The 26,352-nt window shown below is 39.0% G+C and overlaps 1 protein-coding gene across 3 annotated transcripts in view; it reads right to left on the bottom strand.

Annotated features, from left to right (window-relative positions):
• MYZAP (myocardial zonula adherens protein) overlaps positions 1 to 26,352 on the bottom strand; it is a 53,020-nt gene that overhangs the window by 19,640 nt on the left and 7,028 nt on the right. For all 3 annotated transcript variants that reach the window (XM_059481839.1, XM_059481838.1, XM_059481840.1), the window contains exons 3-10: positions 18,349 to 18,507; positions 15,923 to 16,015; positions 13,455 to 13,568; positions 12,449 to 12,601; positions 9,580 to 9,705; positions 8,593 to 8,721; positions 6,753 to 6,838; positions 4,498 to 4,603 (exon numbers count right to left, since the gene is read on the bottom strand). In XM_059481839.1, coding sequence (XP_059337822.1) covers positions 4,498 to 4,603; positions 6,753 to 6,838; positions 8,593 to 8,721; positions 9,580 to 9,705; positions 12,449 to 12,601; positions 13,455 to 13,568; positions 15,923 to 16,015; positions 18,349 to 18,507 — 966 coding nt within the window. The remainder of the gene's footprint in view (positions 1 to 4,497; positions 4,604 to 6,752; positions 6,839 to 8,592; positions 8,722 to 9,579; positions 9,706 to 12,448; positions 12,602 to 13,454; positions 13,569 to 15,922; positions 16,016 to 18,348; positions 18,508 to 26,352) is intronic.

Genomic DNA, 26,352 nt, shown 5'->3' with positions numbered 1-26,352 from the left:
TGCTAATTTCCTTCCCTCCTCCGCTTCTCAACAATGAAACAATGTTACATTTAAAATAAGCTTCCTGTGCAATGAAATTGCAATCCATTTCAAAGTGAATTGCATAATTCTCAAAACTAAACCTCTCTTAAATCTCTCCAGGTTTGAAATTGAGATCAAGCCACAAAATAATTATATTGCTAATTTAAAATCTATGCTTTGTATTTCATTTATCTTACATGAAAGTCATTTCCTACAGTGGCACAGACAGACAGTTGACCCATCAGATAGATAGTAAGAAGAGAAGCTTTTACCCCTCTCACAGAACAAGAGCAATTGCAGCCCTGAAGGGAACAGTGTGCTAGCAGCTTCCCACGCCCTCCTGTGGTGCCTCTGTGCCTGCATCTGCGTGCCCAGTGCCATCTCTGCAGGGAAACTCCTCAGTGGAAGGGCCTGAAGTTTGTGTGCCTCTGCCTTTCACCTGTGAGTCTTCCTGCAAATTCTCCCTCTCATCTTTTACCTGGATTGCCTTTGCTCTTTTACCTGGATTGCCTTTGCTCTACCCAGCCATACTTTAGGACAGCTACAAAGGCAAGGGCTAAAATATCTGAGCCATGGGTGACCCACTCTGGCCATCTGTCTCTCCTCACTTGTTTTTTTGAAAGCCTGTGATGTAAAAATAGTATGAGAAAAGGGCTGGGTTTCTAAATACCTGCAAAATGCAAGTCCTGCACTTTTAACTGCCTGCACAGCATTTAAATCATACTACACTAAGCTGTGAACAAATAGATTTGTTTAACAAACAAGTTCAACACAGGGATAAATCTGTCAGCCATAAATCATCTGCAATCTCTCTCTAATGAGAACATGAGGCTTTAAGACTATGCAGGATAACTTTCTGCTCAGCTGGTGCACTAATGAGCAGCAATTTTTGCTCTCACAGAAAAGAATCCCTATGAGGATGAAAAATGTGTGTGCATGAGAGCTAACACACAGAGGTGTTGAAGGTCACCATCTCCAGAAAATTTCCATTTTATTTCTCCCATTTATTTTTCTCCTGAAAGTTATTTTCTAGGCTTCTATTTAATATATGACTGGTTTGACTAGATCAAGCTGAAAAAGGTTCTATAAATGCCTGAGATGGAAGGATTTGTTTTCAAAGGAAAAATAATAGAAGCAATTTTTTTTTTTTTTGCTAAGGAGTACAAGCACACTGAATTGTGAGTGTCCTCCTCTGCCTGAGCTCAATTCCCTAGATCACATAACCATTGCATTCAGTACCAACATGATGAGATCTATGAAGAGGAAGGTGTTAATACGCTGCCTCCATGGCCTCCTACAGCTGATGCTTCTCTGCACATCCCCTTTCATGCCTAAATTAGGACTGACCACCAGCTCCTAACATATTTTTAAATGCCATCAAAATAGCACCAGAGGTGTTAAGAGTTGCCTGCTGCATCACAAAATTCCATTCTAAAGCTTCTCTTTCCCTTCCTCTTGGCTGCTTGCTGTTCTTTTACAGAATGCCCTGCATCTGTGATTTGCAAAGGATCCATCATCTTTCCCAGAAATGGCTTAAAGAGCAATCTACTCTGTGATTTTTTCCAGCCAGGAGATTCATCTCAGTACTTGTCCAATTTTCACAGCTCTCCACATGAGTTTGAAGCAGTATATCTTGTTTGTTCAGCATCCCTCTGAAGTGATGTTCATTTCTCCAATTTCTCTGAATTGGAGATGGTAACAGCACAAACTCGTTGTGATTTACACTGGAAGAGTGAAGCCCTTATTTATACTTCAAACCTGTGTCCAATATATGAAGATGAATTGTAAACAAAGCTCATCCTGTAGTAAAGCAAGTTTAGGCCTTCTCACCTAGCAGCTCAAACAGCAGCCCTGTTTCAGTTTCAATTTCTGCTGATAGTTTTAACTACTTCCGTTCCTTCCACTTCTCTCCTGAGTTTCCCAGGTTAGCCTGTTCTCACTCTGTTGACTGCCACAGAGAAGCTAAGTGTTTCAGAAAGCAAGATTTCCAGCTTTTGAATGATTTGGTTAATCTTTCTCAATTATTTAAATGCAAGTTATCAATATCATCATAAAACCCAAGATGGCATGTTACTTTACAGATACCAGCCATGAAAATATTGCAATGAGTAATAGGGCAGGTTTTCATTACACTTTCCTTGATATTCCTTGCCATCACATTCTGCAATCAGTTAATTTTAGTGTAGGGAGGATGTGTGTTTAAATATACCCTGATGAACATGGCTTCCGGGACTTAAATAGTAGTGCAATCTTCCCTATTTGCTCTAGCACATATTTTTAGTGCTGCTGCTCACTAGTTTTCAACCTAACTTCAGAACAGACTCTTGAGATAGCATTCCTTTTCAATATTTTTGTTGCCAACTTTTCAGCTTCTATGGCATAGTTAGCAAGTGTTTGCTTAAAATGAGCAAAAAAATACTTATCTAATATTATGAAAAGCACAAAATCATAAAAAGCACCACATGCTTGGATAGTTGAGGACATACTATCTGCAATGTTTTTTCTCTTGCCCCATGGTGAACAGCTACTGTTCTCCATATTATTAAAACTGCTATTTTTAGGCCTTTAATTAAGAGTCTAGTTTAAAACAGGGCATGCCAACTATATTATAGATATTTTCTCTAACACAGTACAAACACAAGCAACAAATAGCACAAAATTAAGAAAGCAAGCCCCAAACATTAAATGTCTGATGTATCTGGTACCACCTGACCCGATCAAACCTCTGGTACAGGAGTCTTTAGCTAGCTCACTAGTGAAAATATAGATGTAGCTACGCAGGTGTTCATGCAGAAGGAAGCTGAATTAAAATAAAAATTAAAACACACAGGGACTAAAGGAAAGAGCAAAAATATCTCCCCTGTGGCTAGGTGGCAGTCAAGAGTGATAGAGGTTTAGCTGAATCTGAAAAGCAGGCAGTCAGACAGCAGTTAGAAGCAGACATGTTTGTCAATTAGTAGTGACTTGGTCACCTAACACTCATTAAATAGGACAACCAGATGGTCTAGAAGGGCTTTCTGTGTATATCAAGGCACCAGCAAAGATACATTACAAGTAATTAGCTAGCTAAACTTACCCATTAAATCTAATAGTAATGAAATTATAATCATTGGCTCAAGCTTTATATGTGGTTTTATTCCAAAACAAAAGATAGAGCTGAAAGGACTTGTTATACCAATGCAGCCCACTAGAGGTCAAGTTACAACCAGAAGTTTAAAATATATTTAGTAATAAAGGGCAAAATTTAGGCCACCATCCTCATGTATTACTAGATTCATTCACGGTGCCACATATATCACAAATCCTTCAGGAAAAACTCTGTACAGAGATACAAAGCAGATTAAATAATTGTTCCCATAATCAATTATCTATTTGTTCCCATGATCCATTAATTAGATGGACTGGATTATTGCACTGGAGAAACTTTCTTTATTAAAATACCATGGTATGAAGACTGTAAATTCTGTTTTAGACCAGCTAGGATGCTTAAAAACAGTGATAATGGTGAACTAAATTAAAACCAAAACCTCCAGACTTGATATGTCTGATACAACAGAAGAACTTTATTCTCTCTGTGTAAAAGACACTAGCATCACTCATCTGATCATATGGAAGGGCTGCATCAGAATCTTATAAAACAAAGCATATGTAAATACATATAAATACAAAAGCAGAAAGAATGCCTTAGATTTGAGTGGTTTCTAAACATTTGACATCTTGAGTGTATGATGTCAGATACAAATCAAAGGTATCTCATGAAGACCCATTGTGCAGTAGGAGGCTTGTCTAATAGAGCTGTCAGCTTTGTAAAGCTCCAATTTAAACTTATCTATTTTCCATGTCATTCTTTCCACTTGGACAAACAGAAATGTTTGCAATTACAGCCTTCTGACCACAGAACAGTTTCCTGACACACAGGTAGCCTGTAACCTAAAGCATTTATCCAGCAAAATTCCACTTAAAATTTTACAGGAAATGGCAGCAGCTAAGACAATGTTCCCAGACCAGGGAAAGAAGAGATGAGCAGTGAAAATCTGTGCTTGCTCACCTATTTCTGTGAGGAATCATATTAAACAAACAAAAAAATAACCTAAGCAAAATCTCCCAAAACCAGAAGAACAAAGCACTAAAGGTCAGCTTTTGCCTTCCAGTTCTGTACAGGAAGGAGACCATTAATGACTAGAGTGCATCATATCAGAGGTACCCTCTGAGCTGGAAGTTGTGTTGCATTTCCTGAACACCCATGGAGAGGTACAGGGCTAGTGTCAGCCTAAAGATCACAGTATATAACCCAGAGCCACTGCATTAAACTGCTTTCATCTACTCTTTCTGCTTCACTGGCTCCAGATGCTTAACTCAACTTCCACTGTAACAAAGGTGGCAGAAGGCAACTACACAAAGAACAGTTCTCTTTGGATTATGTACTAAAAGAATTAGTGCTCCCCAAAGACTCTGAGTTGTTTTACTACATCTCACCTCCTCAACCATATGCTTGACTTTCTTCTGCTGGCAGTGGACCATGTCATCCAGATGCTTGATCCTCTCTCTCAGGCTGGCTGCTTCCTCCTCCAAATGCTGTGACCTGGCAAAACACGCAAGGATCAAGCCTGTAAGTGGGGAGCTCTGCAGTATAAGCAGAACAAGAACAACCCCCACAGTCCACCATAAATCAGAACAGGCAAGTCAAATTGCACTGACAGATGTCAAATTGTCCAAAGTACATTTTAATGTGATCTTAGTCCAAGTGGCTGTCTCCACCCAAGTTATCTCACCTTTGTCTTGCATACTGACATGATTACTCAGAGCCTGAAGTGCTGACAATTAAACAATGAGACAAAACTCATCTCAAGGTGTGTTTCCCTCTAGTGAAAGGCTTTGACACAACTACATCTTTAGCTTCAGAGAGACACATTTAGGCTGACTTACTACTACCTGCAAATATTTTGGAAATGTATGCTAAACAAAAGCCAGGAAGCAGGTCTGCTTTCAAAGCTGTCTTACTGCAAGGAAGCCTGGAGTCAAGAATTTGTCAGAGCTGCCAACAGCAGCAGAATGCTACATGGAATAGTATTAACTCCTCAGCAGTCAGCAGGAATGCTATGAATGGTTTAAATTTGTCCATACAACTCTTCAGATAGTTTCTGCATTTCTTCAAATCTGTTTAATACAGCAAGTGAACTCCCACAGAACTCCTGCCACAAGCTGGTTTGGCAGCTTGTCAGAAAAGCAGCTGTAGAATATGCAAGGAAACAGGAGTGAAGCTTTTCCATAAATTTTTGTCTCTTTGGCCATGGGAGTCTCCATTTTTATCTGAATGTCCAATTCTTAAAATCTGTCAAAGAAAGCAATTTCTTGCTTACAAAATAAACTGCTGTACTCCTAGGTTCAGGACTGGACAGAATTTGAGAATGGGAGGAGGGGAATAAAAAACAAAAAGGCTTTTTTCATCTTGGTCTGTGCACAGCAGAAAAAAAACTGTTAAAGCTGCAAATAGAAAAACCATTCTAAGACAAAGCAGCAGATGGCAAACTGTAAGACGTGATTCCAGTGAATGACTGAATTGTATCCTGTTTCCCCCAAAAGAGTCTCTATTAACAGTGAAGTACTCTGCAGAAATGTAACTGCAGCCTTTGACAAGGACTCAAAAAATTCAAAGCATTGCTGCAGGTTTTTCAGTTGTGTGTATTAACATCTCATAAAACTTTAATTTATATTTTAATTGCAATTGTAGCACATATTTTGTATCTCATTTTTTAATTCATTGGAAGACTCAGGATCTTAAGCACTGATAGCAATGGAGAAATGGAACAGACATGCTTCCTAAGGTGGAGCTTGAGTGTCTGATAAGGTACAGGCAGGTAAAGACAACTTAAGAATAAATCAGCATCATCTGAACACAGAGTCATTGCTTGCATGGCATAGATTGCAACTGTGAGCTTGCTTGCCTTGCACAAATTCCTGCCTGAACATTGCCTGTACCCTTTTACTGCAGCATAACTTTACACTGAAAAGGATTCACTGAAGCAAGAAGTGTCTGTGTTATTCAGAGGTAAAGGAAAACACCAATTATCTTTCATCTCCATATTCTATGTTGTATGTGAGCAACATCTGTTCACTTGAAATTATTATTTTAACAGACTGCTGTGAAAAGCCATTCTTACTCTGAAACCAGAGAAGCTGGTCACAGATCAATACAAGGCTGAGAAGCTCTCAGCAGGGACCTTCTTTCATGTTTGTGCTTTCCAAAGGACAGCAGGAAGCCCAAAACCTTAAAACTTAATTTCTGGGTGCCACAGAACCATAAGTAGTAATCAAGTACTGCTATTCAGTCTCTGATTGTAATTCATCTTTACCCACTGGAGCAGTGTCATATAAACCTTTGAGTTTAGATACTGAAAGTATTCATAGTCAGGATCACACTTCTCAATTTGGGAATGCATATTTGAGAAAAATGCAAGCTACAGATATGTCAGAGCTTATTCCACCTACAATGGACTCCACACATTTGCAAACAACTTTTCAGAAAAGATGTATGAAGGTGGTCATTCCTGCAAAAAATAATTGTCTTGATATTTTACATGTCAATAAACCTACATTCAGATGAACAATCCCTACCCCCTACCACACTGCAGTTTTAAAGTTAGAAAAGGCAAAATTCAGATGTCTACAAAAACAAAAAAACCCACGTTTCCTAGCAATAGTAGAAGTTCCACAGGCAAGTTATATCTCACCTTTCACTGTCAGAGTTGTTTTCAGATTTTGCTCCTGATATTTGTAGTTCATTTAATTCAAGTTGTTTTTTCAGCTGGTGACGTTCCTAAACAAGAAAAGTTATCATTCAGTTCTCCATGTATCGAAATGTAAAGGCTTCACAAAGCATATTTCATTGCAATTCAAAACATCATTTGTGAAATTAAAATAGAAACTGATTAAACAAAATTCATGCATTTCCTATAGCCAAGGAGGACAGAATACATAATAATAAAATCAGTTTCCCAGCTATGCATGGAAACAAGATCAATTTTCAATTTCCTATATGAAGATGTATGGCTGTACTTGAAACTGATTTTTTTCGTTAAAAAGATGAGTCATCAAAATCTTTAACTACATAAAGTCAAATTGTCCACATTATCACTCCAAAAAGATCTCCCAATCCAAGGCTGAGCTAAAAGGTACTGCTGCATTTTCTTCCCTCAGAGTATTCCTGTTTAAGTGCCCACCATCACAGTGCTTATGAAGATCTGTGAGGACTTAGGGTCTGAGTCAAACAAGTTAACAGAGAAATGTAAGTGTTTTATCCACCTTGAGGGCAATTTAAGAGGCATTCAGTCTCACTGGGTGAGTATGAGCCAGGTAAGAAGAGATTAAAGAACTAAAGTGAAGGAACTCCTGGGTACTTGTGAACTGTATGCAATCCTATATTCACTGCATAACACTTAAAAGCTGTAGGCTGAAGCCCAGATGAAGTTAATGGAGCCACTAGAGGGGCTATTATTAGGCTGAGTAATTTCTCAGTGTAATCATTAATTCTACTAATGGATTTGCAAGCATTAGACAAAAGGGACTCAATGCACATTAGACTAACAACTCAAGCCAAAAAGACTGGCTTATAAAAATCTACTTCCCAGTAGATACTGATATTAAATATGTACTACAATAAAGTGAAATTAGTGAAAGAAAACCACTTAATTGGGAAGAGCAGAAGATTTTACTCCCTCCTCTGACTAAAACACTCTCTGCTCCTGTATTAGAGATAGTGAGGCACGAATCTTTAAAGATGTCTGCTATTGAATGAAATGAGAAATGCCAAAGTACATCCAAGACCATTTCATAGTCACTGCAGCCAAGGAAGCCCTTGAGCTTCACATTCCCCAGCAGCTGCTCCTTGTTGGTGAGAACAAGGTCCAGAAAAGCACCTCTCCTCACTGGCTCCTCTATCACCTGGAGAAGGAAATTATCATCAACACATTCCAGGAACCTGGATTGCTTATGCTCTGCTGTGTTGTCCCTCCAAATCATGTCAGGGTGGTTGAAAATCCCCATGAGGACCAGGGCTTGTGAACAAGAGGCTGCTCCCATTGTCTGTAAAGGGCCTCATCCTTTCAGTCTTCCTGGCTGGGTAGCCCCCCACTCTGATGTCACCTGTCCCTGCCCTCCCTTTAATCCTAACCCTGCAGGTTCTTCATCAACATCTTACCCATCCCCAGACAGAGCTCTGTGCACTCTATGGACCCACCACAGCAACATTTCTAAGAGACTCTGGGTCATTTATGATTATTACTTGATTAGGCCTAAGACACCTTGCACACTGAATGGTTTTTAAATTCTCTCTTTAAAATAATGGTTCATTTCCTAAATAAATGCTGCCCTGTAAGGACCACCTGGAAGAGAGAACCACCTCCTCATCACAGGGTCTCTATGGCAGTCCAGGTCCATTTACTGATATAAATACTAAGATGCAAACAGCTCAGTATGTCACTGAGCAGGGAGCTGAGCAGCAGAACAATAACATCTGGAATTTCCTCCATGCTCTTGGTGCATTTCCTGTCATGCAGCAGTCAGCTCTCCTACCTCTTCCATGCGTTCAATCAGCCGGTCCAGCTCACCAATTCTCTGGTCTTTCTCCTGTATGCTTGTTTCTGTAATCTGCATCTTCTTGTTTGCCTCTTCAATAGCCTTCAGAAGTCGATTTGTTTCCTCCTAAAACAAGAACATTTACAGTCATGTTAGCATCTAACATATTAATGAGGAATATTTCTTCTTCTTTTTGGATCTAGGTCCAGGCTAACATCTCTTAAAGAGCTCAAAGCTTTTCACTACACCTGCTCAGAAATCTGGAAGAGTTATGACCCTGAGAGAGAATTTTATAGAGCAAAAGATTGGGGGTACTTTGAAATACACAGGAATTAGTAAAGCATCATTATGACAATCCAAGAGAAACTTCTACCCATTTCTTAGCTGATTTCCCTTCCCTTGGGAATGGGAGGATGCTGTTAAATAACACCATGAGAAAAATATGCTGCTGCAAAAGACAGCTTTCTAAACACCATAGCTGGCCATGTTCAACTTTGTACTTTCCTTACATGTAGAGCAATATGAATAAAAAGGAGCATCTATCTTCAATCTCTATCATTATCTGACTCAAGAATTTTAAAAAATGCAACAACTGACTGCTCATAGAAAGGTTTAACTTGAGGTGGAGGGAAATTAGGGGACAGAAGAGTTCTTGCTCCAGTAGCATCCAGTGAAGTTGTTCCCTTTCTCCTTCTTAAACTGTCACTTGTTCAAATTGGACATTATGTCTTCCTTTTTTAGAGAATCAAAAGTTTAAAAAGCCTACTTACCCCATTTCAGATTTTGAAATCTAGATTATCATTGATATTACTATGTACATATTTTTCTTAGTCCTACAACCCCAAATGTTTGGAAAACTTAGTAACTATAGCACGACTAATCACAGAGACAGGAGTGGAGGAATTTATATCAACTCTGGAGTATGAAGCAATTGAGAAATTACATCCAAGCTAAGCACTGCTCTTACAGACTGGCTCTACATACCAGGAGCATTTCTTTCTCAGCCTTATGTTTCTGTTCCTCTTCTCGCATTTTTTCCTCATACTGACTATACAGCTTTCTGGTCATCTCTCTCATGACTTCAGCATTGGCTTCCTGTGATGATTCCACCTATGAGAGAGGAAGGTTGCCCCATCAGTAAGTACAGTATTGCTGGCAGCAGGAGAAAGAGAGTTCACATGATGAGAAAATAAGAGTTTGAAGTTAAGCTCCCCCTTGTTATAAATCTGGCATTGCAAAAGTAGGCTTCCATTTGCATCAAGACCATTTACAGCCTTGTGCCAGAATTCACATAATTTGAATCTGTAGAAGTTACTGTTCCATGAAGTTCCATATTGTCTGAAATTAGCTCATTTAGTCATTGCTGGTCCAAGATCAGGCCATGCCTCTCTGCTGAACCATTCCATAACAGCCTCCAAGTCATTTGGTTTGTTTCCCCTTTGAAATGATATTGTCTCCCCCTGCTCTACTGAAGCACGGACTAGACTCAACTCCTCTTTCTAAATGACCATGAACACTCAAAGCAATACTTTATTGCAGTACCTTCCCTGCAATCAAACTGAAAATTAAAATTCTCAGGTGTGTGGAAGGGTTAATTTTTAACAACAGAACCAGAAACTTTACTAGAGCTATGGGGAAGAGGGCAGAATGGTCATTCAGAGACAGGATTTCCTGTGTTGGCTGAAAACACTGACTTAACCACACCCTCAGTAATTAAACACCAGATAGGATCTTCACAGCTCAGGTACATCTACTGTGTAAACCACAATAAAAGTGAAGTAAAATAGCTAGTACAGAACTTAGCTCTCCTCCTAGAGATGCTGTGAATCAGCCATGTGAAATGCTGTGGGTGCTACAAAAGTGACAGGAAGAGGAGGAATGAAGTGCTCCCTGCTGATCACCACACTAAACACAGCTACAAAATAGAGCTCTGATGAGTAAGGTTTTGGGTTAGATTTTTTTTTCTAATTCAAGGACCAAAAGGTTTAGTAAACCCCTGGGTTCATCTTGCATGGCAGAAACAAGCTTGTTTAGTACCCTGTAGAAAAACAGCAGTGTGTTTCATTCTTTGAAAAGGGATGAGCCCTGAAGGACTCCACTTGTACTGCAATTGTCCCCTCTGTCATCTCACCTAGGCCAACCCTGGGGCACTGGTAGTGACCTGCACTTCATGAGAGGGTGTGGAGTTAAATGAACCTTCCACATTTCAGGAAGCCTGAGAGAATTGTATCATTTAGAGAAAGGTAATCATCAAACCCCAGATTCCTTAAGATACACTGAAGTGGAACAGGATCTCTGGCCCTTTATCGCCATCATTCCCTCCCCTACACCTTGAGCAATGAGGACAGTAAAAACAAGCATTAATAAGTGACTGTATCAGGGCGTCTGTTATAATACACTTAAACAACATCTCCACTCTAAGTTATTACAGATTTATTAATAAACCAAACCCCTTTAATAAGCCCCACAGGTGTGTTCTCCAGCCAGACTCTAATCATGGTACACAGTAGTTACTGCTTTTCAACACTAACCTCCCAGATGCCACACCATCCCCTTACATTCACTCCTGGAATGAATTCCCAGAACTCATAGCACCTTTTGAGACACAATTTTATATTTAACTGTCAAAGACAGTAATGAGGTATATTTTTCACTAACTTGGTACTAAACCTGAAAGTGTGAGGGCAAAATTTACGCTTTTGCTTTGTAAATGCAGGGCATGTATTCTGCAGAGCTTGACATGCTTGAAGATAAACAAATCCTTATGCATTCAGTTGAACTGAGACATGAGCTGCAGTTCCTTGCCCTTAGAAGCAGACATATCTTTCCCTGACTTGCTGGAGCATGTCCTTAATATTATAGTGAAGCCCAGATTTCTGTTTTAAAATCTTAATAGCATCATCTTTGCATCTGTTACTTGGTTTTTCCCTCTTTTTATTTTCTGCTGACAAGAGCAGGTGCAAAATACAGCTACTTCTACAGCCTGTAGAGCTTCACTGTGAGAGGAAAGCAGAACATGAAATGCACTTATGTTTTCTTGTTTAACCATTCATCATTAAGCATGAGTGCTAGTCACTAGCAAAACAGCCAGAAAGAAATACCTTCTCTCACAAGATCAAACATGAATGCAGCTACAGTCACCTTAATTTCAGAAACTTTTATCAAAAATGGAAAGAAATTTTTCAAAATTTGACGAATTCTGATGTATTATATCCCAATTGGTCTATTTTGAGCAATTTTGAGAGACAAAGGTTTCCGGCAGGGAGAGGGTATTGTTTGGTTTTTTTGGGGTTTTTGTGGGCTTGGTTTTTTTGAGATTAAAGGAATACATTTGGCTGTGAGGAGAGAACATGGTCAAGCTTTCTGTCATATCAAACCTTGCAGTTTGTGTTTTATTTGCTTTCATTTCTCTGAAAGAAATAGCTAAATTCTCTTTTGAAGATGCTTGCTGTTACCTGCTGACCACATGCTCATAAGACTTAACAGACTACCTATTAAAAATGGTGCAATACTAAAGAAACTCAACACCAAGAAATTCAGGTAGCAATGTGCAGAGTTGTAATATTCTTTCACTTAATAATTATGGAGACTAATAACCATTTAATGGTTTGAATTTTCACCTGCCAACATCTCTGTCTCTTATGTTACATCCCAAGTTATGGGAAGACTGCCTGTCGCCAGCTGAAATTCTTTGTTATTAAGCCAGTATTGATTCACAGGAACAAGGGAGCTCGAGGGCATGACAAGGGCATGAAGGATGAAGAACCCTTTACAAATAAGGCCAAGGAATTTATTTTAAATTCACCTAATGCCCTTACTGTGCAGTATTTTTAGGGGAGTTTATATACCTCACCTTTAACTTCAGTAACTGATTTTCAATTTGTGCCGTTTCCAGTTGCTTTTGCTTCTCTCTCAGCTTTTCCATAGATTGCTCATGTGTATGTTTTAAATTCCTTATTTGTTCTCTTATGTCTGTGTTCTCCAATGTAACATCCACTAGAGTTTTCTAGAAGAAAGAGGCAAAGTGCATATTAAAAATCAGAAACAATTTGATGAATTAATATAGGCAAGATATTGTGAAACAGCACATTTAAAGAGTTTCTGACATATTAATGCAGTGTGAACAGTTTTGCAAGTTTTAACATTTAAAATTATGGCTTTTGTTTTTGCTAGAAGGTGTTTCTGTGAGGAGCATACTCAGTGAAATCGAGTCCTGGAACACAATTAAAAAAAAAAAAAAAGGAACATGCATACATTTCAGCATGAATAATCTTCCCTTCTCTCTGAGGGCCATGCCATACATACTAAATGCAGTAGACTGAAAACATGAAAGTAATGTACAAGAACATAATATTCTTGTTACACACAAGAAAGCAGGGACTTCACGTTGTTCAGCTCAGATACATGGGAATTTGGAAGTCTTTAAAAATTAAAATTCATTCCCACCTCATCCCCCCCCTGCATTTCACAGACATGTAAAATCTCACAAGTATCTGGCACCCAAACATGCCACTTCATTTCTGTAACCAACTGAAGGCAGAACTAAGCCAGGAGATGCACCATTTTGCATTATACAGACCAAATCACATTTTCACCTTAGATCCTTCATAGAGACACGACTTGTGCTATTAGTCTGCTGCATATCAGTATCTCATTATTGCACATTAATTTTGTTAAATACAAGAACTTCTGGAACGTTTTTCTTTGGTTCCTAAATTAAGTGCTTTAGATATCCAAGACAGTATTTTATGGTGTTGCTTAGTGTCAGAATCTGCATCTGTCATCCATGTTTTCTGTATGCTTTGAAATCCATGTTAGCAAAGGCAGCTGTGAGCTGGGAAGCAGCTGTGAAGATGTACCTGCAAGTCTATTGATGCTGATGTCAAGGAGCTGTTCATTTCGCTAAAGCTATCTAAGGCTGCAGCCTGCACTCGCACATGATTCTCTAAGGACTCCTGATGAGCATTTGTCACCTGAGCAGGGAAAAAAAGAAAAAGTTTTATATAGTTTATGATCAAGTTTACCTATTCTTCCCAAGAGAGCTACAGAAGAAAAAGACACCAAGGTCATTTTCACAGTACTAGGATGCTTAAAATATTTAGGCCTCAAAGTATATTCTTACAAACAAAGAAACAAAACTTAAAATCCAAATAATCTAACAGAAATAAGGCATGAGTATCTAAGTTTATTGTTAGTCTGCAATCACTGTAGAAGCTGTTCTTTTTGAAAGGACAAGAGGACAACAGGCAGCTGTCTATTCAGACAGATTACATACACAGACTGGGCAGATTGTAAAAATTCAGAGTGAAAAGCAGAAGAATGCAAGAAATAAGGAAATCTAAAACTGTGAATTGTAGAAGAGCCTTAATTAAGAAGGAACTGACTAATCAGGTACATAGAGAAGCAACATCAAGAAGACATAAGGATGAAACAGTACAAAGCAGGAAGGGGAAGCCAGAGGGCTTTGTTGTGTGAAAATTAGACATTTTTGATAGGTGCTCACACACATGCTTAAAAACTGAGAGGGGGGAGGGGAAAGACACAAAATTACATAATTCAAGAAGAGACTAAAACTTAAACAGTGTAAATAATTGTGAATGATCCAATAATAAAGAGGAAAAGTGTTACCAATGAAAGCCAGCCAGCTCACATTCTTAGATGGACCAGATTTGCTTCTTGATAAAAAGAGAAGAACACCAGGGTCTGATCCAGGGGGCAAGTGTGCAGTAACCAAGCCATACACAGATTAGGTCAGCACAGGGAGTAGAGGACAAGTAGTCACTGTTAACCTTCCATAAAGGTGTGCTTGTGTAAAACAAATGAAAGCAGAAATGCTTTGGATGGATTAAGAAAGTTACAAGGGAAGAACTTGTGAGAAGAAGCCCAGGACAGGATACTGGAAGAGCAAATTTCAAACAAACTTTATGAACAAAAAGTTGTCCAGGGAATTGGAAAGATAAAAGCACAGTGATTGAAAGCTGAAGCAAAGAGTATAGAAAGGATTTTAAACAGGATTCGGAAATAGCACAAAAGACGACAGTCATGTAAAACCAAAATCAGCTCCCAAATAACCAACCAAACAAAAAACTCACATTAATAGGAAGAACAACACTTGTGCTTCCTTTCAGCCAGTCTAGAGTACTAAAAAAAGGGAAGGATGTCTCCTAATGTGCCATTTATATCAGAAGGAAGCTTCATGAACTGCTAATTTGCTGGAGAACTAGATATTCTGTCAGAGCTGGTCAGAAACCCTTAATTAAAGAAGAATTTCTGACTCATGCAGGATTTCTACTGGTCTGACAGAAGTTCTGGAAGTGCAGGATATCATCACTGCCATTCAGTAAAGATCAGCAGCAAAGACAACAAAGCTGCACCTGAATCAGCAATACCACGTGCATGCTGGGGGGAGAGTGAGTCTTGTTGGCAGCATTATGACTATTTACCACACTTTGCAGAAATTGAGGTTTTTTTCTCTCTTCCTCTCAAGTCTGGGTGATATTTTTTTCTATTTTTTGAGACCAGTTGCACAGAATGAAAGTACCAGTTTACAGCAAGTTCTGATTTTTGTACTTAATACAGCATGGAGGGAACTGACAGCCTCCAAATGAGGATGGCAGAAGGGCACAAGTCAAGGTCCCAGTCCCTTGAAGTTAGAATACTTTTAATTGCCAAAGCTTCCTCTGAACCAGGGCTGTGAAAATCAATGCTGAACATACATTCAAAGCAAGTTTTCAGGGGGATTTTTTGGATCAAACAACTCAGCAATTTAATATGAAGGCTATTTACAGAGTGCAACAGCTTTTATTGCTAAAGCAGCATATCAGAAAAAAGACAGGTCATTGAATGACCATTGAAATGTTCCATTAAAAACCAAAAGGTAAGTCATTTTTAGCACTTTAATACCAACAAATATTGCTACTTCTTTTACTTAATGTTTAAACAACAGAGTCAGTAAAACAGAGCAAAGTGTTGAAATAATTCCAAGTTATCAGTTTCTCCTAATTATCAATTTTATTTGATTCACTGCAAGCTGTTACATCCATCTCCATTAATTACCAATACACACTAGCAATGGTATCAAAATCATTCTTTTATTTCCAAGAATTTCCAGCTAGTTATTAATTTCATATGAAAAAGCATCCCTGTCCTGTTTTCCCTTCCTGGATGGAAAAATAAATAACAAAAGAAAACTACAGATATCACATAAACCAGTGAATTGGAGTAGTTTGGGAGATTAGTTCTGTTCTGCTAAAGCAAAAGAAAAGTTTCTAGATACACTGGGACAGTTTTTCCCATATGCTTTCCCTGCAAATGAATGGGTACTTACTTTCAGTTCATTTGTAAGCTGCTGTATTTTTCGTTTCATTTCGTCATATTCACCATACATTTTCTTTCTTACTTTTTCCAGAGTTGCTCTCACCTGGTGTCAGAAAAATCAAATGCCTTTATCAAAATTTTGGATTATACTGTTCATATAGTAGGACATGATTTTTTTCTCTCTGTTCTTCATTGTTACTTTCCATAATTTCCATTGTTAATCTACCACTGCATAACAGCAATTTATTCTCAAGAAAAAGACAAAAACTTAAGTCTCAAGACTTGTCTACATAGGGATGATGCAAGTAACTGTCATAATGAGAAATTCCAAACCTCTCTGTACATGCTTAAACACTTGTAAATTAATAATTTAGATAAATTCAATTCAATTAAATACCCCTAAGTCATTCTAACCTGATTACTAAATGAATTAAAAATAATTTTAATTTGATCATATATTGCTTTATTTCTGAAAAAAAAGGCATGGACTTAGTGTACCTCCATACTTTTAAAAGTAGTTGGTTTCCCCTGGGTATCCTTTGCAGATAAATACTTTCAATTTCAGTCTTTTAGAATTATATCTAGCTAAACAACAAACTAGCTTACATTTACCAATGCAATTTCAAATTTGAAGAATGGAGAACTCAATTTGATTTCAAGAACTATAGATGCAAATTATTCTTTGCCTTTCTAGGGAAAAAAAAAAAAACTCTCAAAAACCCCCCAAGTTGGCTTCCAGCTTAGCTTTACACACCACTGCAGTCATGTTTGCTTACAGCTTACATAATTCAACCTCTTTTTTTCCCTTCCTCACCTCTACCAAGCACAGGCTGATTGCAGATCATTTAGGTCAGTGAGTTTACTGTGTCTGCACAGCAGGGTGAGGACAGACCTTCAGCAGGAGATGTTTTTAGCAGCTCTGCACAGAATCCCCCCCTGCCTTCCAGAAAGAGGGGCACTGGCCACCAGAGCTATGCAGGGAGTGCTCCCTACCCACGGGATCCCTTTGGGATGGGGAAGAGGGGCGGGAGCTGCCTCCTGCCGGCACCTCGGGAAAGCACCGCTCACCCTGTGCCTCCCCACGCACAAGCACAGGCACACACCCTCCTGCAAGATTTGACTCAGGCAGAGGAAGCTGTCAGCAGCTCTGACATGGCCCATCATTTTTGGTCTGAGTCAGCAAATACATGGCACAAGCTGAGGACTCTTGTTTAAGGCTCTGCTTTTAAAGACAACGCTACTCTAGCAGACCAGAGATCACAAAGTAGCAGAGCTGAACACCAGAAGACAGAAGAGCAAAAGCCAGCATGTCTCCTCCCCTGTCTTTCCCATTTTTCCTGAAACCATCAGTACCCTGAATGCACAAGCAAGACATGCAGTTCACCTGGTGTGATGTGTCCCTCCACAAAGGACAGACAAGGGCAGGGAGATGGTCCCAGCCCAAGCAATCCCCAGGTACCACAGACAGTGCAGTTTGGGGAGCTGGCCCTGCTGTGTGCCAATTCACCTGTCCCTTGACACCACCCCAGCAGGGCACAGAAAATACCTAGGCAGGAAAGCAGCAGCCAAGGCAGCCTGTGTGCCTCAGCAGCACCACAGCACTGACAGACCCTGCTGGTCCCTAACCTCAGCTTGAGAGTGGTGAACACCAGAGCCGGCAAACTGGGTGTACCCAGGGAGAGAAGCAAGTGCTGATAGGCACAGAGCAGGCAGGCAAGGAGCACACATGATACAGTGCTTTGCACTGCTCCCTTGACTCAGGGCTCCTCCCTTCTCTATCAACTCAGTTTGCACTTGAATGTGTGTAACACAATAATCTCTGACCAACAGCCTCCTGGGCGGTGAAGGTGGATGGAAAGAGGTCAGATGATTTGCCCTGAGGTAATTAGGGTGTTACTGCCACAGCCTGAGAGCCAAAGACTGATGGGCAAAGAGATACTGAGTTTCAAGAAGGGAAAAATTTCAAGCAGGAACAGAAATGCATTTTTTGTTTTTCAGGCGATCTTCTGCCAACTGTGATAAATGAGCAGGCACAGAGAAAGTAGTACAAAGATCCTTATTAGGCTGACTATTTTGAGGCCGCCCCAAAATGTACCCAAGTGACTTTACTATGTCACCTAATTTAGAAGCCTTTTCCAAGCTGGGGATTTTGGGGTTGGGGGAAGCAGAGGAAGAGAGAGACTTGATCCTTTCAGGTGTCTCCTTACATAGCTTCTTCCACAGCAAGCACAGTTCCCAGGTATAGAGCATGCTTTTTTCCACAACTCAAATACTACCAAGGCCAGCTTCTAGTTTCAGAGTAGGCTCTCAGTTCAAACTGAGATGTTGGGCTAGATATCAGTCATTCCATTATATTCTCACAGCTCTATGTATATGGAAATATATGGATATATGGAAAGGGTATTTAACAAATTTTTAGGTCAAAATGTAACTCACTTCTTTAATGTAATTCATCTCCTCTTTCAGCTGATCAGCTGACCAGCCATAAACCACCATTTCTCTCTTATGGTTGTTGTCAGTTCGGTGCACAACACCATACACCATCCCATGAGAGAGCTTCCCTGGAGACATCCCATTTGGAACATGGTAGAGCTCCTAAAAATTAAAAACAAAAAAAAAAATCAGTACTAGAATTAAAAAAAAAATAAAAAATAAAACCACAGTAACATATAACTCCCAACACTAACTCCCAAACATTTTGGAGTCAGCCTTCATGTTTTAGGAAAGAGCAATGACCAACTTAGAATTGATAAAGAATACAGAGATGTCTAATTACCACTGCCTTCAATAGAAGTCATGTAGGCACAGCTAGAGACAACAGGCTGACTTGTACAAGGAGAGGTAAAGGCATGTAAGAAAAGGTTAAACTGGCTTATTTTCATTCACCACCAGATGCTACATTTCTGCATTCTTGCAGAACACTGTCAGGTCGCTAGTTCCCTCTAAACTCTTGCAACCAAAGAAGTATCCCTCATTTCCCAAACTCCCTGCTGCAGGAAACAAAAAATCACAAGTTTACTCAAAAAACATAGAAAGTTCTAAGAAACTGAAATTAAAACATTTAGGCAGTGCTCTTTAAAAGAGAAAATATCTGTTTCTCTTGAAGATAAAGCAGAATTTGGAAACAGAGCTGTTACTGATAAGCTTTGCACATTGTGTTTGAAAGGTTAGTTCTAGAGAAAAATCAGGCATAGATTGTTTTACTGAACTTACTTCTTATGCTGGATATACCAGATAAAGGTCCACTTGAGGACATTTATTACATTGACTTTAGAATATGGTTTGGTTTTTTTATTCTAAGCATTGTCTAAATACCCTCTTTGACACCAAACAGAGGCTTAAAGAGACAAAGCTCAGCATCTTATATCCATCTGCAGCTGCCTCCTAGAGACCTCAAGTCCTTACCATGACAGTGAAGAGAGGACACCATCTGCAGCCTAAAGCAGCAGCACTCTCAGTTTTTAGGAGCAAAACCAACACAATTATGCTGGCAATATAAGAATAAATACTTCTTTAGGTAGGGGGGAAATTAACAGAAAAACTTACTTGTATTAAAAAATTGACAGACATTTGTTTTCTATTGTGTCCTTCCCACATGGCACTGACTGATTTTCCTCAACACTGTAAATCCTACACGCTCTTCTTTATCACATCATTAATAGTTTAAGCATGTTGCTGAAGCTCTGGGTGTGTGTGTGCAGGGCTGGGAGGGGAACAATCACAGAGCAGACACCCAATAAAGAACATTTCAGGCATAGACCAACAAAGCTGTAAGCCTTCATTTGAAAAGAAAGCTTTAAAACCACTTAATGAAGAAAACATTGGGCAACCAGCCCTACCTATACATGATGTAATTTTGCACTTTGAAAACATTATATGAAAAGCTTCATATCCTCAAAATGAGATGTTTCATAATTATGTATTATTGGGGGTTTTGTTTTGCTGTTTGGATGTGCACAAACAAAAGTTCTACACCTCATACTTAGAAATAGAGAAATACAGAAACCAGATGGGGACATGACTCAAAATTATTTTGTGTTTGTTTGCTTCCAGGGCTGTACAGTTTCTTTCATAGTTCATTGCAGCTCCTCCCCTGCATCTGGAAAAAGGGATTACACACAAGTTTCCATCTTCCTGATAACAGAATGAATAATCACTTTGATTGTTTAGAGGTTACCAAGGCACCAGACGCAGAATTCATAAATCCATACCCTTTGCCCATGATCACCCATTTTTAATGAGGTGAATAGCTGAATGCCAGCAAAACCAAGGTTCTTTGTGCCTCTGAAACATTAGCAGAATTGTCTAAAGTGCTGTTTGCAGAGCTCTGGCATAAAAATTCTGACCAAGTTCCTTATTTTTAGATTATGAACACATTCCTAAGGAATGCTTTGAAGGATGCCTCCTCTCCCAGCCTCCCCACTCCCCAGGAAAGACCTACAAATTCAGACCAATGGGTTTGCAGCTGGAGAATCACCCATGGCACTTACATATGTATTTCAGAGATGAACAGACACTTAAATTTCCATTATAATGGACAGTACATGCAGGATTAGGTACACACAAAGGCAGACTGGTTACATGTCTCTTGCAACAATGCTAAACTTGCCTGTTATCTGTATGTGGACAAGCCTCCTAAGATGCCTTTGTTACTTCTCTTTCAGAAGATTAAAGGACTCTCCATCATCTGTTGACTGTTCCAGTTCCATGAGCTACTTAAAATACAGGATATTGTTTTTACCCTCTCCTTATTCTTCCTTTGTATCACAATCCCCAGACAAGTGCCTGTTAAAATTTCAGCTCTTGCTTGTTTTAAAGGTGTGTGAGCCAACAGCTACACAAGTAACCGGTCTCATGTTTCCTTAACCTTTTTCATTGCTGTTCTATTCTAGCCATGCTTATCCTTCTACTCACCCTTTTCTGTTTAGTAACTCTGAATTTCTTCTCAGTGACCACTAGTTTCAGGGTTCTGTATAAATAGCCCAAAAAAGGGCTCACCTGATGCAGTCTCCTCTTAGGAGAAAGGTTACAATCAGAAAACTCCTCTGAATGCAGGGCTGAGATGGTTGCTTTGTTTATTGACTACTTTTTCAACACAGCTTTGCCTCTAAAGGAGGCCTTGCTGAGTAGCTCAGTTCTCAAATATCTCCACAGAGCTGCAGCAGTAAGCATGCACTGGGTGTACTTCTGCCAGTCTGCCTCCTCTACTTTATCCACCTTTGTTTATTATTCTCCCTTCACTGTTTTTCCATTTTTGCCTTGTTCTCATTTCTTTCTCTGATACATCCTCTCTGCCATGCTTCCTCTTTCACAAATCCTGGATTTTCCACATGCTCAAGAACTACGTAACAGTATTAAAGTCAAATACTTCCCATTATTTTCCTCTGTGTCCCATACATACCCACTCCCAGAACTCAGATATTTTTCCAAGGAGGTCCTCAATGGTCTTCACTCTTATCTGCAGTGAGGCATCTCAGTGAAGATAACAGTGTAAGTAAATACATGCAAGAATTTAGGAGCAAGTAAATACTGTAAAGCTAACCAGAATAGTGCTTTAAGATGGAAGGATTCATTAGATTAATCAACCATTGCTGTTTAAGGTCAAAATATCAGCCAAATCCCTTCTAATGTGAGCTAATGATCTAAAAAGGCAGAGATAGCTTAACCAGTTTGTGAATATTTCTTTGCACCTACAGTCAGTTCTACGAGAGCCCAAGGTGACAGCAAGGACACGTGCTGAGGATGATCAGCCTGCAGGAACGTGTCCTGTCTGTGACAGCTGCACTTGGTGTGCTCACACAGAATGCACCAAAGAAACACAGACTGTCTGCACCTAACTAATAAATATTTAAAACAGAAGCCTACACGCCAAGGTTGCAAAAGTTTTGATAATTACCATGCATCCTGTTTATGTCTCTGTCCAAGGAGGCAGCACAAGTAGCATGAAAGAGACGAAGACATTACAAACCTAAACCCTGAATTTAAGTTTTTAGCTGTTTTTTCAATGGCCCATGGTTTATTTGCATTACATAAATAACACTGAGGGATGGTCTGCTTCCTAATCTACCAGTTTTATAAATGCAAGTCAGATGGGCTTATATATTGTACTCCCTGGCCCAAAATTGAAAGCAAAAGCACAGAAGACACATCTTTTTTGAGAAAAAAGGACATCTAATGTATTACTTAACTCAAGTCTGTGTTAAGTATCCCTGTGGCCTTAAAATTTTCCTGACTCATGATCTTCTGTTTACCTACACCATCAAAAAACTGTAAACAAGAATTATATCAGTCAAGCAAGGCTTTATCTTTCCCTTAACAGCCACATTCCAGACATTTCTAAAACATCCAGTTATCTTTTACCTGTTCACTAGTTACACAAGGAACAAGAATATTCATGTTGTTACTGAGGTTACATATTTTCTATTCAGTAAAATGACACATTTATAACATTGAGCTCACCAGGAAAAGTTACTGTGCTCTGACAAACGGTAGCTCTGTTTTTATGTCCTTTCATATTCCTCAACAGCCCATATAAATCATGTTACAATTAGGAATGTTTTACATTAAAGTGGTATTACAATAGGGAAAACATGCCATAACAGACATGAGTGTTCTTAAATTCATGAAGAATGCAAGAAGCATCACCGAACACTTTCCAACTTTGAAGCTCCTTGGGTGCTGAATTTAGGTGTCCATCTCAAAAGAGAAGTGCCAGACATTATACAAAGTGATATCTAACCCCTGAAATCTGTACACAGAATGCCTGTGTTTACACATTAGGAAGCTAAGATACAACAAATACAGCAGTAAACTCAGAAGTCAGCAGAATTCTTTCTGTATTTTTAATGTAGTGCTCTTTTTAACAAAGGTGTTGCTTAATTAGTCTGAGTCAAAAATCAAGGGACCAGTGCTGGAGAGGCTGAGAAACAGTAACATCACCTGTAGCAGATGAACCACATTTTTTCAGGTACAAGTTCTGCTCTGCTGACAGGAGTGGGCTGGCAGCAGCAGAGAAAATAGCTGTCCTAGATTCCACGTGCACCACAGCCCCACTCCCTGAACTCATATTCTTGAACCAAGCCTGACAAAAGTTTCTGTTTGATTCTCACCATGATGTACAGGAGCAAATTCCCCTTCTGGCTTCTTTACAGCCTACTTTTTTTTTGCTGGGAAAAAGAAAATTTGCCATGCTTCTGTATTCTTGTTTAGGAAGTAAAAAGAATTCCAGTTCTTAGTTGTGATGTTTAAAAAAACCAAGAAAATTAAAGTGTTTGAGGATATATGCAGCCAAAGTACCAACCTCGGTTTAAGACTAAACACTGCTCAAACTTGGCTGAAAGCCACAGATAGTAAAGTGACACAAATTTCCAGAGTGTTATCTCATTTTCATTCTCTTGTCCATGGATCCAAATGAAAAAGAAATGTCTGTCTATACATATCTTCACATTCTGCCCTCAAAAGCTTAGCTGCAGCTTCCAATGACACTTCCAAATTTAACCATGACAGTGAAGAAAGAGACTGATGGCTAAAACAAGCCCAATCCCAAAGAGGGACAATACAATTGTCTGGTAGCCCTTTATTATGCAAGACAAGAGAGGCTTCAGGATATGCAGATTTTGCATACAATCTGCCAAGCACAACATTCCTTTGTACTTCATGGTGAAGTAAACAGCCTCACACTACTGTCACCCATTGTCTATCATGGACAGGAATAATGGAACAGAATCAGAATAGTTTTGATTCTCTCTACCTAAAGTACAAAAAATTCAAACAACCCAACCAACCAGCCTCTACCTGTGGGTTAAGTTCTCATATGCTTCTTTCAGAGTCTCATATCCTAAAAATGAGTATAAAAAATTCAACCTGACACAAACTCACTCCCCCTTCAGTTTTGAGATCAGTTTCTAGCTCTGTACCATCTGCCAGCCTGTCACAAAATGCAGGGAGAGGCCACCCTAGTACAGTATTGCCTGCAGCAATTTTCTTGCAACAAAACCACCCAGATCCATAATTTCATTTTTAATCTCTTACACGTTCATTTTTATTCAATGGATGCATAGCAGTAAAAAAGTTAATCTAGAAACTTACTGCACTGATACAGATTGAATGAAATACAGCATAAATTTCCTGCCAAGTTTGGACTCCAATGAAAAAGGCTAAGGAAAGAGCTACCAACAGAACTGATAAAGAATTCCTTCTGGTCTGACATCAAGCAGCAAAACAAGTTATTGGGAGGATCAGCACTAGCAAGGGCTGCTGTGTAGTTCCTGATTCTGAACTGAAACACCTCTTAATGGTACTGAGCCTGAGAGATGCAGAGAAGTAACAAACACAGTGAGCCAGCACCATGTCACATTAGGGCAGCTCAAAATCACCTCCTTCTAATGAAAGATTTCAAAGAGGAGATTACAACCAAATGTCACGCCATGGTGTATTTATAGTTTTCTGGCATTCCCTCCGACACTGCAAGGTCTTTTCTCTCCTCCCTCAGCAGCAGAGGCAGAGACTTGTCCTGCCCAAACAGGAGAGCACCTGCAGCCAGGCTCTGACCGCCTGACTTGGCTGAGAACTCCAGCAAAAACTGTGCAATCCCACAGATTACCCCTGCAGTTCATTTCTGTAAGTCACATTAATGTATTGTAAATACCAAAAGCATTTTTCATGTTCCCGTTTTCTTAGGAGTCAGCAGTTAAAGTCAGCACAGAACACTAGATTCCATCAAGGGATCTGATATTAAATTTGATTCTTGCTGAAGCTGGATTTTTTGACCTTAAATTGTAAAGTGCAAGGTAGAAAACAGAGCAGTTCCCTAATTACTATGATCCCAATTTCCAAAAAGGGGCACAGTTTTCACAGGACTGTGTAAGGATTATCTAATATTTGTAAAATTTGTTCTCAAAGTACTTTAAGCTATTTTATTAACATAAAGTCAGCTGAAAACAAGTGATCAGCAGATACATTATTACTGTTTTTAGGTAGGTTTTTTTTAATTAAACTGTGCAGTAAAAGCATCACATGACTAATCATGAGGCATTTGTGCACTGTAAGTTACTGTATAACTAATTCAAATACACAAAGCAATTGATGACACAGACAATAAAAATCTACAGGTAATACACTGCTGTCTGACTTTAGAGACATGAGGAAAAAACAGTTCATGAGCAGTGATTTTTTTCTAGCTGCTTCCATACACCATGGCTATTTTTCTTCATCACACAGAAATTATAAAACACAAGTAGTTGGCACAATTCCTCTGTGTTTTTTAATTGCTATGAAATTGGCTGAATAGATCCCACCTAGCTCTGAAGCCTAACTCTTAATTCTTTCAATTGTCTCAAAGTACTAAACTTTAGAAACTACTCAGAACATACAATACTTACAATTGCATATGGTTTTTTCTGATCTCAGCTTTAAGAACCCATCACTTAAACATCACTGTTTTGCACATACAATCAAATAATGTATTTTTTATCTTCATATCCTCTCCTTAACATTCTCTGATATAAAACCCACTTGCCTTTACTTGTATTTTGGGGAAAACAGCAGCTCATTAAATACATGGTACCACAGAGAAAAACATTGGTTACATAAGAAAGTCACTACAAATTGTCCAGCCCTAGCCCTTAACAATTCTTTCTCATTATCACATTACTCAGAACCATAAAGTGAGTAAGGCATGAGTAAATACCTATCCTCCTCAAAAGCAAACTCGGATTCCTCTTAGGGCAATGGGCCCATAAACTTAGGCCAGTCTGAGGGTTGCTGCAATCTCCTAAAAGATGACAAGAGACTGACAGAGAAGTTACTCTAAGTGCTACACCTAAACACCTCTGTACAAAATTAATTATTACTATTTAATGGTAGCCCAAATATAGTTTGCATTAAGGTCTATTTAAACTATTCTGTAAGTAACATTTCTAGATACTGAAGAACCAACTACTCTGCTAGACCAGTGTATGAAAACCTGAGTGTGCAAAAGATTCCAGGACAAAAAACAACTGATAAGCTATCCTTATCTTGAGAATTTTACTTTGCAATTATTTTTATTGCTTAGAATGCCTTTCACAGTAATTTTTGCCTTTAATTATCTCATAAGAAATTATTTCTACTAAACCCCATTATTGTCTTTCTGTTGTCATACTTCCTATTGTCAGACATTGAGTCTAGCAAACTTCATCAACTAGTTTAATTTTGGTTTATCAGAGCATAAATGTGATGAAGTTGTGGAGCCCTCCAGCTTCACTTTTTAGTCTTCATCCTTAAGACTAATTAAACATCGTCTCTTGCAGTGAACAGTTGTTATAGAACAAGTTCTGCACCAAAGGAGATTGTAAATTTTTTTTTCTGTGTGCACTTCTGCAAAACAAATGGCCTTCTGAACTCTTTTGAGCACATGACCTTCAAAATCGCTTTCCTTCAGAACAATCCTGAATTCTTTAA

This window comes from Ammospiza nelsoni, chromosome 14, assembly GCF_027579445.1.
Source record: "Ammospiza nelsoni isolate bAmmNel1 chromosome 14, bAmmNel1.pri, whole genome shotgun sequence".
NCBI lineage: Eukaryota > Metazoa > Chordata > Aves > Passeriformes > Passerellidae > Ammospiza > Ammospiza nelsoni.
The sequence above is the reverse complement of the archived record's forward strand: the minus strand, read 5'-3'. Positions and strand labels throughout refer to the sequence as shown.